General features: G+C 43.0%; 1 protein-coding gene across 1 annotated transcript; it reads left to right on the plus strand.

Moving 5' to 3' along the window:
• The first annotated feature begins 12,875 nt into the window (after positions 1-12,875).
• On the plus strand, positions 12,876-17,360 carry LOC100382103 (uncharacterized). Its single transcript, NM_001174864.1, has 11 exons — positions 12,876-12,962; positions 13,161-13,358; positions 14,526-14,633; positions 14,717-14,821; positions 15,426-15,482; positions 15,568-15,764; positions 15,955-16,054; positions 16,137-16,249; positions 16,348-16,501; positions 16,587-16,664; positions 16,808-17,360. The coding sequence occupies exons 1-11, from the start codon at positions 12,960-12,962 to the stop codon at positions 17,024-17,026; spliced, it is 1,332 nt and encodes a 443-aa protein (NP_001168335.1). The 5' UTR covers positions 12,876-12,959; the 3' UTR covers positions 17,027-17,360.
• Positions 17,361-18,262: the final 902 nt, after the last annotated feature.

Raw genomic sequence — 18,262 nt, forward strand, 5'->3', positions numbered from 1 at the left:
GTTGGCTGTGTACAGCCAAGAGACTGTTTTCAGTCTGGGGCACCGGACTGTCCGGTGGTGCACCGGACAGTGTCCGGTGCGCCAGGCTGCCTCGGCCGAAGAGGCCGCTCTCGGGAATTTGCTGACGGCGTACGGCTAAAATTCACCGGACTGTCCGGTGTGCACCGGACTGTCCGGTGAGCCAACGGTCGGCCGGGCCAACGGTCGGCCGCGGATTCTGCGCGCGACACGTGGCCAAGCCAACGGTCGGATGGGGGCACCGGACTGTCCGGTGTGCACCGGACATGTCCGGTGCGCCAACGACTCCCGGATCTGCAACGGTCGGCTTCACCATTTAAGGAAAGGAATCGGGCACCGGACACTGTCCGGTGTGCACCGGACTGTCCGGTGCGCCCGATGACAGAAGGCAAGGATGGCCTTCTGGATTTGTTCTCAACGGCTCCTAGCTGCCTTGGGGCTATAAAAGGGACCCCTAGGCGCATGGAAGTTGACATCAAGCATTCCTACAACATCCCTAAGCACCAAGACATCGATTCCACGCATTTGGTTCATTGTGATAGCATCTAGAGCTCTTGTTGAGTTGTGAACTCATTGAGTTGTGTTGCGAGCTCTTGTTGCGACTTGTGTGCGTGCTGTTGCTCTGATTTTGAGTCTTGTGTGCGTTGCTAGTTCTCCCTTACTCCATATTTCTTTGTGAATCTTAAGTGTAAGGGCGAGAGGCTCCAAGTTGTGGAGATTCCTCGCAAACGGGATATTGAAAGGCAAAGCAAAACACCGTGGTATTCAAGTTGGTCTTTGGACCACTTGAGAGGGGTTGATTGCAACCCTCGTCCGTTGGGACGCCACAACGTGGAGTAGGCAAGCGTTGGTCTTGGCCGAACCACGGGATAAACCATTGTGTCATCTCTGTGTTTGATCTCTTGTGGTATTGTGTTTTGTTGTGACTCCTCTCTAGCCACTTGGCAATTACTGCGCTAACACTTAACAAGTTTTTGTGGCTATAAGTTTACGTTTTCACAGGATCATCTATTCACCCCCCCTCTAGGTGCTCTCAATGTTTTAACTAACAAATCCGGCAAGATAGTTGCCAAGTTTGTTGGGGGCAAACACAAGGGGTCAAAGACTTGTGTTTAGGTACCCAAAGTTCTTATATCTAATGCCAAAGGACCCAAAACCGTTTGGGTACCTAAAGTCAAGAACTAAAATTGTTTTGTAGGTTTATGCATCCGGGGGCTCAAGTTGGATACTCGACATCGGGTGCACAAACCACATGACAAGGGAGAAGAAGATGTTCTCATCATATGAGAAAAACCGAGATCCCCAACGAACTATCACATTCGGGGATGGAAATCAAGGTTTGGTCAAAGGATTGGGTAAAATTGCTATATCACCTGACCATACTGTTTCCAATGTTTTTCTTGTAGATTCCTTAGATTACAATTTGCTTTCCGTATCCCAATTATGTCAAATGGGCTACAACTGTCTATTTACTGATGTAGGTGTTACTGTCTTTAGAAGAAGTGATGATTCAATAGCATTCAAGGGAGTGTTAGAGGGTCAGCTATACTTGGTAGATTTTGATAGAGCTGAACTCGACACTTGCTTGGTTGCTAAGACTAACTTGGGTTGGCTCTGGCACCGCCGACTAGCCCATGTTGGAATGAAGAATCTTCATAAGCTTCTAAAGGGAGAGCACATTTTAGGACTAACAAATGTTCATTTTGAGAAAGACAGGATTTGTAGCGCATGCCAAGCCGGGAAGCAAGTTGGCACTCATCATCCACACAAGAACATCATGACTAGTGACAGGCCACTGGAGCTCCTACACATGGACCTATTCGGCCCGATCGCTTACATAAGCATCGGCGGGAGTAAGTACTGTCTAGTTATTGTGGATGATTATTCTCGCTTCACTTGGGTATTCTTTTTACAGGAAAAATCTCAAACCCAAGATACCTTAAAGGGATTCTTGAGACGGGCTCAAAATGAGTTCGGCTTAAGGATCAAGAAAATAAGAAGCGACAACGGGACAGAGTTCAAGAACTCTCAAATTGAAGGCTTCCTTGAGGAAGAAGGCATCAAGCATGAGTTCTCTTCTCCCTACACTCCACAACAAAATGGTGTAGTGGAGAGAAAAAATCGAACTCTATTGGACATGGCAAGAACCATGCTTGATGAATACAAGACACCGGATCGGTTTTGGGCTGAGGCGGTCAACACCGCCTGCTACGCCATCAACCGGTTATATCTACACCGAATCCTCAAGAAGACATCCTATGAACTCCTTACCGGTAAAAAGCCCAATATTTCATATTTTAGAGTTTTTGGTAGCAAATGCTTTATTCTTGTTAAAAGAGGTAGAAAATCCAAATTTGCTCCTAAAACTGTAGAAGGTTTTTTACTAGGGTATGATTCAAACACAAGGGCATATAGAGTCTTTAACAAGTCCTCAGGACTAGTTGAAGTTTCTTGTGACGTTGTGTTTGATGAAACTAACGGCTCTCAAGTAGAGCAAGTTGATCTTGATGAGATAGGTGAAGAACAGGCTCCATGCATCGCGCTAAGGAACATGTCCATTGGGGATGTGTGTCCTAAGGAATCCGAAGAGCCTCCACATACACAAGATCAACCATCCTCGTCCACAAAAACATCTCCGCCAACCCAAAATGAGGACGAGGCTCAAGTTGATGAAGGAGAAGATCAAAGAGATGAGCCCTCTCAAGATGACGGCAATGATCAAGGGGGAGATGCAAATGATGAAGACAAGGAGGATGAACAACCAAGGCCGCCACACCCAAGAATCCACCAAGCAATCCAACGAGATCACCCCGTCGACACCATCCTCGGCGACATTCATAAGGGGGTAACTACTAGATCTCGTGTTGCACATTTTTGTGAACATTACTCGTTTGTTTCCTCTATTGAGCCACACAGGGTAGAGGAAGCACTACAAGATTCGGATTGGGTGGTGGCGATGCAAGAAGAGCTCAACAACTTCACTAGAAATGAGGTATGGCATTTAGTTCCACGTCCTAATCAAAATGTTGTAGGAACCAAATGGGTCTTCCGCAACAAGCAAGATGAGCATGGTGTGGTGACAAGGAACAAAGCACGACTTGTGGCCAAGGGATACTCCCAAGTCGAAGGTTTGGATTTCAGTGAAACCTATGCACCCATAGCTAGGCTTGAGTCAATTCGCATATTATTGGCCTATGCTACTTACCATGGCTTTAAGCTTTATCAAATGGACGTGAAAAGTGCTTTCCTCAATGGACCAATCAAGGAAGAGGTCTATGTTGAGCAACCTCCCGGCTTTGAAGATAGTGAGTACCCTAACCATGTCTATAAGCTCTCTAAGGCACTTTATGGGCTCAAGCAAGCCCCAAGAGCATGGTATGAATGCCTTAGAGATTTCCTTATTGCTAATGGCTTCAAAGTCGGAAAGGCCGATCCTACGCTATTTACCAAAACCCTTGAGAATGATTTGTTTGTATGCCAAATTTATGTTGATGATATTATATTTGGGTCTACTAACGAATCTGCATGTGAAGAGTTTAGTAGGATCATGACACAAAAGTTCGAGATGTCTATGATGGGGGAGTTGAAGTACTTCTTAGGATTTCAAGTGAAGCAACTCCAAGAGGGCTCCTTCATTAGCCAAACAATGTATACTCAAGATATTCTAAACAAGTTTGGAATGAAGGATGCCAAGCCCATCAAGACACCCATGGGAACTAATGGGCATCTCGACCTCGACACGGGAGGTAAGTCCGTGGATCAAAAGGTATACCGGTCGATGATAGGTTCTTTACTCTATTTATGTGCATCTCGACCGGATATTATGCTTTCCGTATGCATGTGTGCAAGATTCCAATCCGACCCTAAGGAATCCCACCTTATGGCCGTAAAACGAATCTTGAGATATTTGGCTTATACTCCTAAGTTTGGGCTTTGGTACCCTCGGGGATCCACTTTTGATTTAATTGGTTATTCGGATGCCGATTGGGCGGGGTGTAAGATTAATAGAAAGAGCACATCGGGGACTTGCTAGTTCTTGGGAAGATCCTTGGTGTCTTGGGCTTCAAAGAAGCAAAATTCGGTCGCTCTTTCAACCGCCGAAGCTGAGTACATTGCCGCAGGTCATTGTTGCGCGCAATTGCTTTGGATGAGGCAAACCCTGCGGGACTACGGTTACAAATTAACCAAAGTCCCTTTGCTATGTGATAATGAGAGTGCAATCAAAATGGCCGACAATCCCGTCGAGCATAGCCGCACTAAGCACATAGCCATTCGATATCATTTTCTTCGGGATCACCAACAAAAGGGGGATATCGAGATTTCATACATTCACACTAAAGATCAATTAGCCGATATCTTTACCAAGCCTCTTGACGAACAAACTTTTACCAAACTTAGGCATGAGCTCAATATTCTTGATTCTAGGAACTTATTTTGTTAATTTGCACACATAGTTCATAAGTATACCTTTGATCATGTCTCTTTTATATATATGCTATGACTAATGTGTTTTCAAGTGTATTTCAAACCAAGTCATAGGTATATTGAAAGGGAATTGGAGTCTTCGGCGGAGACAAAAGGCTTCCACTCCACTCTACTACTCATCCTTCGCCGACGCTCCGCATCATCTCTTCATCTTTGGTATAATCTTCACTCCTTTAGTTATGACCAAAGGAAGGGAAAGTAATTTGAAGGGCTCTAATGACTCCGTTTTTGGCGATTCATGCCAAAGGGGGAGAAAGTATTAGCCCAAAGCAAAAGGACCGTACCACCACCAATTTCAAAAACTAAGTGTTCTCCAAGAGTATTTTTCAATTGGTATCTTATTGAGTTCAAAAGGGGGAGAAAGTAGTATTTCAATTTGAATCATCAAAACCCTCTTGAACACTAAGAGGATGATTTCATTTAGGGGGAGTTTTGTTTAGTCAAAGGAAAAGCATTTGAAACAGGGGGAGAAAATTTCAAAACTTGAAAATGCTTTGCAAACTCTTATTCATTTACCCTTGACTATTTGCAAAAGAACTTTGAAAAGATTTACAAAAGATTTTTGCAAAAACAAAACATGTGGTGCAAGCGTGGTCCAAAATGTTAAAAATGAAGAAACAATCCATGCATATCTTGTAAGTATTTATATTGGCTTAATTCCAAGCAACCTTTGCACTTATATTATGCAAACTAGTTCAATTATGCACTTCTATATTTGCTTTGGTTTGTGTTGGCATCAATCACCAAAAAGGGGGAGATTGAAAGGGAATTAGGCTTACACCTAGTTCCTATATAATTTTGGTGGTTGAATTGCCCAACACAAATCTTTGGACTAACTAGTTTGTTCTAGTGTATAAGTTATACAGGTGCAAAAGGTTCACACTTAGCCAATAAAAAGACCAAGTATTGAGTTCAACAAAAGAGCAAAGGAGCAACCGAAGGCTCCTCTGGTCTGGCGCATCGGACTGTCCGGTGTGCCACCGGACAGTGTCCGGTGCACCACCGGACAGTGTCCGATGCACCAGAGGACTCCAACTCCAACTCGTCACCTTCGGGAAAATCCAGAGCCAGCGCGCTATAATTCACCGGACTGTCCGGTGCACACCGGACAGTGTCCGGTGCTCCAACGAAGACGCTGCTCCGGAACTCGTCAGCCTCGGGATTTCACGAAGGCTGCTCCGCTATAATTCACCGGACATGTCCGGTGTGCACCGGACTGTCCGGTGCATCCTCGGATCAACGGCTACTTCGCGCCAACGGCTATCTGCAATGCATTAAATGCGCGCGCAACGCGCGCAGAAGGCAGGCGCGCCCATACCGGCGCACCGGACACTGAACAGTTCATGTCCGGTGCGCCACCGGACATCGTGGCGGACCCAGAAGTCAGAACTCCAACGGTCAGATTCCAACGGCACTGGTGTCGTGGCTGGGGCACCGGACATGTCCGGTGTGCACCGGACTGTCCGGTGCGCCATCGACAGACAGCCTCCACCAACGGTCAAGTTTGGTGGTTGGGGCTATAAATACCCCAACCACCCCACCATTCATTGCATCCAAGTTTTCCACTTCCCAACTACTTACAAGAGCTCTAGCATTCAATTCTAGACACACCAAAGAGATCAAATCCTCTCCAAATTCCACACAACGCCCTAGTAATTAGGGAGAGAGATTTGCTTGTGTTCTTTCGAGCTCTTGCGCTTGGATTGCTTTCTTCTTTCTTGATTCTTTCATTGCAATCAAACTCACTTGTAATTGAGGCAAGAGACACCAAACTTGTGGTGGTCCTTGTGGGAACTTTGTGTTCCAAGTGATTAAGAAGAGAAAGCTCACTCGATCCGTGGGATCGTTTGAGAGAGGGAAGGGTTGAAAGAGACCCGGCCTTTGTGGCCTCCTCAACGGGGAGTAGGTTTGCGAAAACCGAACCTCGGTAAAACAAATCCCGTGTCACACTCTCCATTTGGTTGCAATTTGTTTTTTCACCCTCTCTCGTGGACTCGTTTATATTTCTAACACTAACCCGGCTTATAGTTGTGTTTATATTTGTAAATTTCAGTTTCGCCCTATTCACCCCCCCTCTAGGCGACTATCAACAAGACTACAAACATTAAGTGCAGTAAAATAGCATATAGAATAGGTTATGCATAAAACCGGGGCTTGCCTTCCAAGGTTGGGGCAGGCAGATCCTCGATGATAGGCTCTGGTGCTGGCTCCTAGACTACCTCCTGAGCAACTCCTTGCTCCGGAATGAGGATGTACTCTCCATCAGCGAGATTACAGTCTATCGAATGCAATGAATAAGATATATGCATATTAATGAGGGGGCAATTTGTAAATGCTATGCATAGTAAAACAGTACTAAATTTATTGGTACTCTAGGGTTTCCTTTGGCTGCCTTAAGGGTTTTATACATTCATTTTAGGGTCTTGAATAAACTAAAAATTTCAGTCATTCTTTAGAGGTTTGTTTTGGCCCTTGGAAGATTCAAGGTTACACCCCACTATTCTTTCCAAATTTCTTATTTTACTTTCAATTATGCTTCTTAGTGAGTGCCTTTACACTATCATGGCAAGTTAACATTTTCCAAAAATGTTATAAAAATTACAGTGGGTAAACATTGACCTCTGTGAGTTATTCCAAAAATTGGAGGTTGAAATTAATTCAGATGCTCCTTGTGCAAAATTAACAAAAGTAAGGGTAAAAGGGCACTTTACACTATAGCTCTAATTTAGGTGAGGTTTCTGGACTAAAATTTATTTTTGCCATGATTCCTAAGTGACAATGGGTCTTTGTGTTAAAAATTACAGCAAAAGACCCACTGGGTATTTAGTTATGATTTTCTAAAGTTTAATGCCAAAAATGCACTAGTAACTAACTTGTCATTTGAAAAATGTCAACAAACAGAACTTATATTTTTCCTAGATTCAGATTAGCATATTATTAGTTATCCCAAGGATTGGGGTGGGTTCTTCTTAAAATTATTTTTCTAGGATTTTTCTAAGTTTTTAGTGTTTTCATGAATTAAAATGTAGTGCATTTCTTTTGTACTAAAGAGGGTCTAACAAAATTTTCCAGTGAACTATGTTAAATAAGTGAGCTAGCAAAAATGTGGTTGCCCCTAGTTTTTATTTTAAAATCCCTTTTCTATTTTCTTTAACTTTGAGTCAAAGTGAGTTTAAATGGTAAACCCTTCCTTAATCTGGTGTACTGAGAGGTTTATTATTTTTAAACAGGCTAGGGAGTGGTTAAGTAGCTCTCTATTTTTTCTTAACCCCAATCTAAAAGTGTAGCTATTTTTCCTTTCTTTATTTATCTTTTGGTTAGTTTACTAATTAAATCTAAACCTTAAAATCTTCTGCAATACTTAGGGTGTTTGATATTTTTCCTAAGTAGTTCACCTTATTTAGAACCTAGCAAAATTGGTTTGAACAATTTTGGTTGGATAAAACTGAAGTTATGAATTTTACATGCTCTGTCTACATTTAAAAGAATAATGTTTAAAGGTTTTATGAAAAACCAGTTTACACCGAGACTCCTGGGCTTTTCCGAAACCAAGTCTTTAACTTATACCCCTGCGGGACTATTCACATGAGTCACTGACTATTCAAAACCCCCCGGCTTCTTCTTCTTTTTCCCCGAGCTCCTTCCCCCTTTAAACAGTAACCGCGAGGATTAAACAGGATGGCGCGACTTACCGGCGGCGAGGAAGGTCCGACGAGGGGCGGGGTTAGCTCCGGGAGGTCCTGGCGGTCACGTCGAGGTACGACTCGTCGTTGGTGATGGCCGGAATTGGTCGGTCCACGTGCGCAGGCGGGCGGGCTCGTCGGTGGTGAGCGCTCCGGCCTGCTCACGCGGTGGCATCGTTCAATCCAGTGGCACAGGGAGCTTCACGGGGTGTTAAGGATGCTACCCGTGCAAGGAATCGAAGAAAGACTCACCGTAGAGCTCGGTCTACGCACGCCGGCGGTCGGGTAAAGCCCGACGACGTCGATCCGGTGTCTCCGGCGAGGTAGAGTTCGATTCCTGGCTCTGGAAGCTTCACCGAGGCACACAGAGGCTATCTCGAGGGTCAGATGGGGTGGGGAATGGCTAGGGTGGCCGGTCTACGGTGGTCGGGTCTCGGGCGGCCACTGGCACGCCGTGCGCAGAGCGATCACCAGTGAACTTGCGCTCCGGCAGGGTGGAGAGCGAGCGGGGGTGTACGGTCAAGGCCTCGGTCGGCTTTATAGGCGCGGGCGTGGGCGTGGGCGTAGGGTCTTGCTTAGCGCGGCGCGGGGTCGAGCGTCGGGGCGTGCTCTGGCGTTGCCAGGGCGCGTCGAACGCGTGGCCATTTCCTTCTGCCCATGTTCTAGCTCCTATTGAGCAGCCAAACGTGTGAATCTCACCATAAGACTTTTGTGAGATCTCTTCCCTGCACCTAGGGCTACCTAGTTCATGTGAGTTCCAAGGGAAGATATGCCCTAGCTTGGGAGATATGCAGGCACCAAGATGGGTCTGTCGGCACTGTTCATCCCGACATGTGTCAACTTGTGTCAAACGACCTTGGCTTCGGTTCAAACTTTTCCAGTGTGTTCCTTAAGTAATTTGGCTCCCTTTTGTCAATTGGACCCCATGGATTTGTCGCCAGCAACTAGGTGAACATCTATGATCTTTGGAAGAAGGCTGGTTTTTGACTTAGAGAAAAATTGGTTGTTCTTGGGTGTTCTTCACTTGGGGGCTGGATTTGAGAATTTTGTGGGACCTTTTTGGATTACTTTCTTTACCATTTCTTGTAGATATATTAATGTACTTAAACTTTGGTAAAGGGTTTAATTCATGAAGTGGTCATTTGATTATCCTTTCCATTAGTTCAGTGCTTGGGGGTCTACTGGCTCAATAGGGGGTCTAGGGTTTGAGCCACTTTTTTCCAAGGTGAAGATGTATGAAAATCTTGGGTATTTATTTTGTCATAATCACTCCTTAATTAATCCATGGTTCTAAAGTTTTGGTGCTCCTTCTCCTCTACTTAAACACATGTGATAATAGGCCATGAGTGCATGCATTGAGCCAGGGCCTTGGGTAACACCTGGGGTGTTACACCCGTGGCTTGTGTCCGTTTCCATCTCCCTCTTGGCGGATCCTCCCGACATCACTTCGAGTTGTTAGACTCTAATGAAGTACAGGGCTTTGATACCAATTGAAAGTCGCCTAGAGGGGGTGGGTGAATAGGCAAATCTGAAATTTACAATCTTTAAGCACAACTACAAGCCGGGTTAGCGTTAGAAGTATAACCGAGTCCGAAAGAGAGGGAGAAAACAAATCAACCAAAGAAATAGAGCGAATGACACGATGATTTGTTTTACCGAGGTTCGGTTCTTGCAAACCTACTCCCCGATGAGGTGGTCACAAAGACCGGGTCTCTTTCAACCCTTTCCCTCTCTCAAACGGTCACCTAAACCGAGTGAGCTTTTCTCCTCAATCAAATGGGTCACTTAGACCCCACAAGGACCACCACAACTTGGTGTCTCTTGTTTTGATTACAAAGGTGTTGAGAACAAGAATGGGGAAGTAGAAAAGCGATCCAAGCGACAAGAACTCAAATGCACACGAAAATCTCTCTCTCACTAGTCACTAAGTGTGGGAGTGCTTTTGGACTTGGGAGAGAATTTGATATCTTGTTTGTGTCTTATAGTGAAGTCTAGAGCTCTTGTATTGAATGTAATGGCTGGAAAACTTGGATGCCTTGAATGGTGGTGGTTTGGGGGTATTTATAGCCCCAACCACCAAAACAGCCGTTGGGGAGGGCTGCTGCCGATGGGCGCACTGGACAATTCGGTGCGCCAGCCACGTCACCCAACTGTTAGGGTTGTGACGGTTTCGACCGTTGGAGCTCTGACATCTTAGTGCACCGGACAGGCACTGTTTACTGTCCGGTACGCCTCTGGCGCCTGCTCTGACTTCTGCCGCGAACTGTAGCTCTGTCAGGGCACTGTGCAGTCGACCGTTGCGCTGATAGCCGTTGCTCCGCTTGGTGCACCGGACAGTCCGGTGAATTATAGCGGAGTGCCCCTAGAGAAACCCGAAGGTGAGGAGTTTGAGGTCGATCCACCCTGGTGCACCGAACACTGTCCGGTGGCACACCGGACAGTCCGGTGCGCCAGACCAGGGTTCTCTTTGGTTTCTTTTGCTCCTTTCTTTTGAACCCTAACTCGAATCTTTTTATTGGTTTGTGTTGAACCTTTGGCACCTGTAGAACTTATAATCTAGAGCAAACTAGTTAGTCCAATTATTTGTGTTGAGCAATTCAACCACCAAAATCATTTAGGAAAATGTTTGACCCTATTTCCCTTTCAGCTGTGTGTGTAGGTGGGGAGGAGGTGGGGGCCATGATAGGGTGGTCTACAATGTTAACTTAATAGTTAGTAGAGATGTCTTCCAGTGCACGAGGGTTTGATAGACTTATATTTGGCCTGTTTGATTGGCTTCTCTTAGCATCCTAGGTGTGTGAGTCAGGACCGTTGGAGCCTGGCTCCGGAGATGCGTCACATCTGCTCGTATTTGGAGAGGTTGGCTCATCGTGCTTTTGAGGATCCCGCGAGTCTGGGTCCAAATATATATGCAGGCAACCAAACACATAGCTCGCACGCGTAGAGCCTGGCTCACAGCAACCAAACAACAGCTGCTTGCATCCCGCGATCCAAGCACGCGCAGATGCAAGCAACCAAACATGCCCTAAGTATATTGGGACGCGAGAGACCTTGGTGCCTAGATCATATATAGTGGAAAAGGTCGTATTGAGCGGAATAAACATGTATGTAAGAGAATATTTAACAAGAAACTCTAAAATAGGGTCATAAAAATTGAAATAGGATATGTTTAGAGTGTTTAAGACCACAAAATAAATTTATACTCTAACAGTTAGGCCTTAAATAATGACATTTAGGAAACAAATCTTATTACTGGGAAATAAATGGTTAAAGAATAAGAGAAAATGATGATAAGCTCTAGTATATGACCTATTATATTTATGACGTGAGAGACTGAGCTGTATAATCATTTGACGAAATTTTATAAAATATGACCGCTATTGGAAGGATTTTTTATTGTTTTGAGCCTTTTATTTAAAATATGACCACATTTAGGGCCTCTCTTGGAGATGCTTAAGTGAAGATTGGGCCTGTTTGGAAAGGGCTTTCAAATCAGCTCCGACTCTAGCTTTTGGAGGAGCCCTCCCAAATGGTATAAAAAAGAGCTATCAATAAAAAGTAGTGAGGAGACAGAACCATTTTTATATAGAGAAGTCAGAGAAAAAAAACTCTTAGGTGCTTCTTCTCTTACTCTCCATTTTGCCCTTCTCTTGCGCTAAGAAGAGTCGTTTTACCAAATGATTTGTTAAAAAAATACTAGCTCCTATAGAGAAGCTGCGCTTAAAGAGAAGCCAGAGTTAGAGTAATTTCCAGAGGAGGCGAAGCCGTGCCAAACAGACACATAATTATTATAGATTATCAAAACATCTCTAACAATGTGCTCCGTAAAAGTACCCTAAAAATTTAAAATATATTTATTTTATATAATTTAGGACACGAACAAAAAATAAGCTCTAACATCAATGTTCCAAATCAAGTGATTAACCAAAAAGTAGTTTTGTGAATAGTCCACTCGTTTAATCTAAATATGGGGCATGCTAATAAGTTGCAGTATATTTATGACATTTGAGGAGGTGACCTATATTTTTTAACAATTTTTTTGTAAAATATAATACCATTGGAGCAATTTTGTATGAGTTAACCACTATAATTTAATTTGGGGCACTGAGATAAGCCACGTGAAGATACTCTTACATATAAACTCAAGAAAAAATTAAAAAGAATTCGAACTTTTTTGCACTACGCATGTAAAAACAAAATAGATAAAGACAAAGGCAGCCAAAATCAATGTTTAACGAAGCTAAGAGCATCTCCAAAAGACTTTTTATTTTTGACTATCTATTTGACTTTTTATTTGTCACTCTATAAAGATTAAACTCTAAATATAACATCTCATTCCAACAGACTCTCCAACATACAAATTAGCTTGGCTAGTGAGATTTGCTTGCCAAAATTAGCTAGTGAGGGAGTCAATTTAGAGAGCCGAATAGCTTGTCAAGTTAATTGGCTAGCCTGTTGGAGAGCTATTTTGCTATTAAGTAGCTAAAATTTAGTTTGACAAGCTATTTAGCTAGTCTCTTGGAGATGCTCTAATTCCATGTAATAAATCGCCTATCCATGTTATGTCTTGATAACTAATGTATTATCAGTCCATTTGAAATTCAACTAATAAAACCAGCTACGGTGTCGATAAAACACGTTTAGCTACAGTGTCTACGGAGAACGCCAACAAAGCCCTAACCTGCACAACCTTTCCCCCCTCGCAAGCAAAGCCAAACAGATCTCCTCGTCGTCGCCTCGCTGTCTCCTCCGCCGTTGCCTGCGATCCCGATCATGGTGAGCCCTCCGCCGGCCTCTAGCGCCACCTTGTTCTCCATCCACATCTCGCGCCTCCGCGCTTCACCCCATTTCCTAGTGTTTGTGACGGCTGGCCGGTGCAGGCCGCGACCGCGCCCTCCCGGCCTAGGGTTTCGATCTCGCGCCGATTCATCTGCTACCTCGCGGTTTGACTCTGCTCTTGCTTGACGAGTGCAGGAGGGCGACAGTACCAACCTCGACGCGGCTATAGAGTCGCTCCTGAACGTGGAGAAGCAGATGAGGCTGGCCGGCGATGTCGCCGGCACGCGGAAGGCCGTCATCGACATCGTCGAGCTCTGCTACAAGGCCGGCGCGTGGAAGACGCTAAACGACCAGATCGTTCTCCTCTCCAAGAGGAGAGGCCAGCTTAAGCAGGTTCGGTTCTCGAGAATTCACCGCCTTGCTCTTACATCCCCGTTTTTTTTTTTTGGTGTAATCAGTATATGTGTATGAGACCCTTTAGAGGTACTTTAGTAATCAATTTCTTTATACGAAAGGAGGGTGGCCTTTAGACTTCAGATTTTTCACTGCTATTGAAGTGGCTAAAGAAGTATTTTACTACTGTAACTTTGTTGTGCTCTTGTGTCGACTCTGGTTTTTGGTTTGAGGTATTGGACCCAAGCATCTGTTGAACTCTTGCCAGCTTAAAATAAGCTGGACTTGAGAAAGTTTTCTGAATCGAAGTTGCCTATTTAAACTATTATAGTGGTTGGCAGAAGTGTGGTTCATCCATCCAATAAATATTCCCTGCAGTTGTAATTATTAAGAATGCTAGATAGAAATACATGGTATCTTTATGCATTGTTGCTACTTGTAGAAACCATTGATTATTATAACATTTTGTGGTTGTTTTTTTATGTGGTTCTACTTAACAATACTGATTGGTCTTCCTTTAAATGCAACGCTCCTCAGGTTCTCACTATTCTTCCGTGTGAATATGAAGCATGCTCATGCTTCACTTACGATTTTTGCTTTACATTTCTCAAGTTTGCATTATGTCTGCAATCTGAACGCTCTCATCCATGGCCATAGTGATGTTTAGATGTATGCTAACACAATTATCTTGAACTGCTGTTATCCATTTGGTTGTTCGTTAGGGTACTTGTTTTCTTAGCACCAGCGAATAGTTGCATTTATGGAGTATTTTGCGTTGGTTCTATCCATCGTTGAAGAACCACAATGTGAAATGTTTATTGGGCAGCATTTTTCTTCGATATTTAGTTGCTTGCATGTACAGCTGCGATTTTTTAGTCTTATGCTGTTATGCACACTCATCTCTAGCAATGGTTTGCCCATGACCAGAACACTGTTGATCAATGTATTAAGTATAAGTAGTTATTTACTTCCTTTCAAATGTTCCCTATGCTGTACCAAAGCACTACTCTAACTGTTACCTTGTTTTTGCAGATTCATAAGTCATATTTGTCTATTTGTTTAATTACAAACTGAAAATCATATCAAATGGAAACACTATAATGTATCTCACTTGCTACTGTTTTGTTTACTATACACTTATATTACTGTCACTTCTGTTCGTTGCAGGCCATTACTGCTATGGTTCAGAAAGCAATGGACTACATTGATTTGACACCAGACATTGACACACGCGTCGAGCTAATCAAAACACTGAGCAGCGTCTCTGCTGGCAAAGTGAGAATTTTTCCATCTTGATGATTATTCCTTGTAAGATTCATTGTTTTTATGTGTATAATCTCACAGTTGTTCATCTACAGATTTATGTTGAGATAGAGAGAGCAAGATTGATCAAAAGGCTTGCAAATATCAAAGAGGAGCAGGGAAAGATTGACGAGGCTGCTGATTTGATGCAAGAAGTTGCTGTAAGTTTGCACTGCACTCTAGAATTGAGGACATGTACTTTCATATTCCATTACAATGTTTCTGTCATTCTTTAGTACTGTTTCTCAGTCCTCACTATCCATGACTATAATGCGCTAAGGCCCTGTTTGTCATCACAATTTTCAAATACCATAATATTGAAATACCACGGTTTTAGAACTGCTGTAGCATAAACACTATGGTTTTCAAATACAATGATATAACCATGGTATTTCTTATTAACTGTGCATGTTTGTTTACATAGTTTTTTTATATATAAACAAACTAATGTTAACACTTGTCATACCACGTGTATGTGGGCTGTTGGTCACCAGTACCAAAAGGCTGCTCGGGACACAGCATCCAAAACTTCACTGGATGTATGCGCGCATGACAGAGAAAACTTCAGTCCCAACTTCAGTATCCACCCCCCCCCCCCAATACTACAGTTTTGGTCATACTATAGTATTTAAAACAAAGTTTTACCAGCAACAACCAAACACCTTTGAACCCTAAATACTACGGTATTCATAAATTCCATAGTTTTATCTTGAAACTCCAAAAATACTGAGCTACCAAAACAGGCCCTAACAAGCTATTTATCAGGTCGAAACATTTGGCTCCATGGCAAAGACGGAGAAAATTGCTTTCATTCTTGAGCAGGTAACGTGCCAACCTATTATGTTAATACTTTGTATTTTTACGAAAAGGCTTATTCATGCAAAACTTACTATTATTGTTGTCACAGGTCCGGCTATGCCTAGATCGTCAAGATTATGTCCGAGCACAAATTTTATCAAGGAAAATCAGTACTAGAGTATTTGACGCAGATCCATCAAAGGAAAAAAAGAAACCAAAGGAGGGTGACAACATTGTTCAGGATGCTCCTGCAGATATTCCTTCCCTCCTAGAATTGAAGCGTATCTACTATGAACTGATGATTCGGTATGTCATGCTTCTCAATCTCAATTAGATTAATGTACTACCAGTCTGCTATTTCATTGTCAATTGTCATTATTCTCTCGTCTACCTGACTACCTCTGGAACTGCCAATTTCTTTGTTCTATTGAACACTATGGTTCACAATGACATTTTATATTGGAGCCAATCATAATTCTTCGTTATCTCATCACAGATATTACTTGCACAACAATGATTACCTGGAAATCTGTCGTTGTTACAAGGCTATTTATGATATCCCAGCAATAAAGGAAGATCCAACCAAGTGGATACCGGTACTCTCTCTCAACATGTGTATACACTCTGACACCCATCCACCAACCCCTCAATTATCTGACTACCTTAATTCCTTCACAGATTCTTAGGAAGATCTGTTGGTACTTGGTGCTAGCACCTCATGATCCTATGCAATCGAGCCTTCTCAATGCTACACTAGAGGATAAAAACCTTTCAGAAATCCCAAATTTCAGGTACAGTTGAATGTTTGCAAAATGGATCTCATAACTCCAGGCTGGCTTATCTCAATAATCACTTTTTTTCCTGTTGTGATGTGACGTGGGGGAAAAAGGTTATTGCTGAAGCAGCTGGTTACCATGGAGGTCATCCAGTGGACAGCATTGTGGGAATTCTCTAAGCACGAATTTGAAAACGAGAAGAATCTGCTAGGAGGAGCTTTGGGTGCCAAAGCTGCAGAAGATTTGAAGCTAAGAATAATTGAACATGTACTGCTTACTTTGTGTATGGCCTATAGTTGTAGTTATTTTGCTTTATGGTTGTCCACTAAATCTGACTTTTCGCTCTGCTTAGAATATCTTGGTTGTGTCTAAGTACTATTCGAGGGTTACCATAAAGAGGCTTGCTGATCTGCTCTGCCTGAGTTTGCAGGTTTGTATCATACATTGTATTTTCTTTGTTATGCCATCTGCGGCGTCTTATGTTAAATGTCCCAATACACGAGTTGTGAAGCATTTTATAGCTGCAGCTACAATCGTGAGATATCTAACTGGCACTGCACATTACTCTTTCAGGAGGCAGAGAAGCATCTTTCAGACATGGTGAACTCAAAATCTCTGACTGCGAAGATCGACAGGCCGATGGGAGTTGTGAGCTTCCGGGTAGTTCAGGACTGCAACGGCACACTTAACTCGTGGGCTACAAACCTCGAGCAGCTTCTTGACCTTGTCGAGAAGAGCTGTCACCAGATACACAAGGAGACTATGATCCACAAGGCGGTATTGAAAGCTTGACTGATTGGCGCTGGCTGTTTTTGCTTCGTAAGTAAGATACTGTACCAGCAGAAGGACGGGGATGCTATTTGTTGCTGAACTCTTGCTGCACATTATTTGAATTCTTAGATCTGCAATCAGATACCTACTCCTGAAAAGCTGATCCGGCTCCTCATTCAAACTCAGTTCTCCAGTCTTCATTCTGGGATAGCAAGAACGTCAATTATTTAAATATTAATTGGTGCTGCCAAGAAATCTCTGCATGTCAGTCGCCGTATAACCACATCCTCAATATTCAAGTTGGGTCTATGTATCTCTAATCTAATCTATTCTACGAGAGCTGTTTCTTTGTTTTCGCATTGTGCAATGTCAGTGGTTTTCGCCCAATTCGTCAAATCGCATTAGAAATATTCCTGTGCTTTTACGGTGGCCCACTGAGGGCTAGTTTGGGAGAAAAATTTGGAGTGGTTAAAATCTCCTTATTTAAGGCTAGTTTAGAAATCTCATTTTTAAGGGATTTTTATTTTTTCTAGAGAAATTAGTTCATTTTTTCTTAGGAAAATGGAAGTTCCTCGGTAAAATAGGATTTTTAAACTAGCCCTTAAAATAGTTGTTTTTCTAATTTTCTCTGGTTTTATGGCATCTAAATTAGCCCTTACCAGTTGTTTTAGATTGCTTCTTTAATTTATATAAGCTAGAACGATTCTGGATACAATCCTAAACAAACGAATAAGGTCTAACGAACAAGACCTGAGTGGGTGTAAATCCATAGCATGTATTTTTTTCATGAGGGCTTGTTCGGTTCTACCTCAATCCATATGGATTGGGGGGGATTGAGGGGGTTTCAATCCCTAGTAAGTCAAAATCCCTTTCAATCCGTATTAATCCTCTCCGATCCATATGGATTGAAAATAACCGAACAAGCCCTGAGTGGGTGTAAATCCATAGCATGTATTTTTTTTCATTGTTTAGATACCATCCAATCTATCTATATTCCATAAGAATAGCCGAACAAAAACTTAGTGTTGTGATGTTCGCCTAAGAGTTGCATCGTAAAATTCTGCCCAACCTCGCGTCGTCTCCGCTCCTGCTATCCAGCCAGGCTCCATTGCCCATGTTTGGTTCAGCTTCTGGGGGGCTTCTGGCCGCCAGAAGCTGAACCAAACACTCAACTTTTTAGTCAGCTTTTATAAAATTCATTTATATTAAAACCATTCAAAATCAATATAAACACATAATCGGTTGAGTTGTTGCAAT

This window comes from Zea mays, chromosome 5, assembly GCF_902167145.1.
Source record: "Zea mays cultivar B73 chromosome 5, Zm-B73-REFERENCE-NAM-5.0, whole genome shotgun sequence".
NCBI lineage: Eukaryota > Viridiplantae > Streptophyta > Magnoliopsida > Poales > Poaceae > Zea > Zea mays.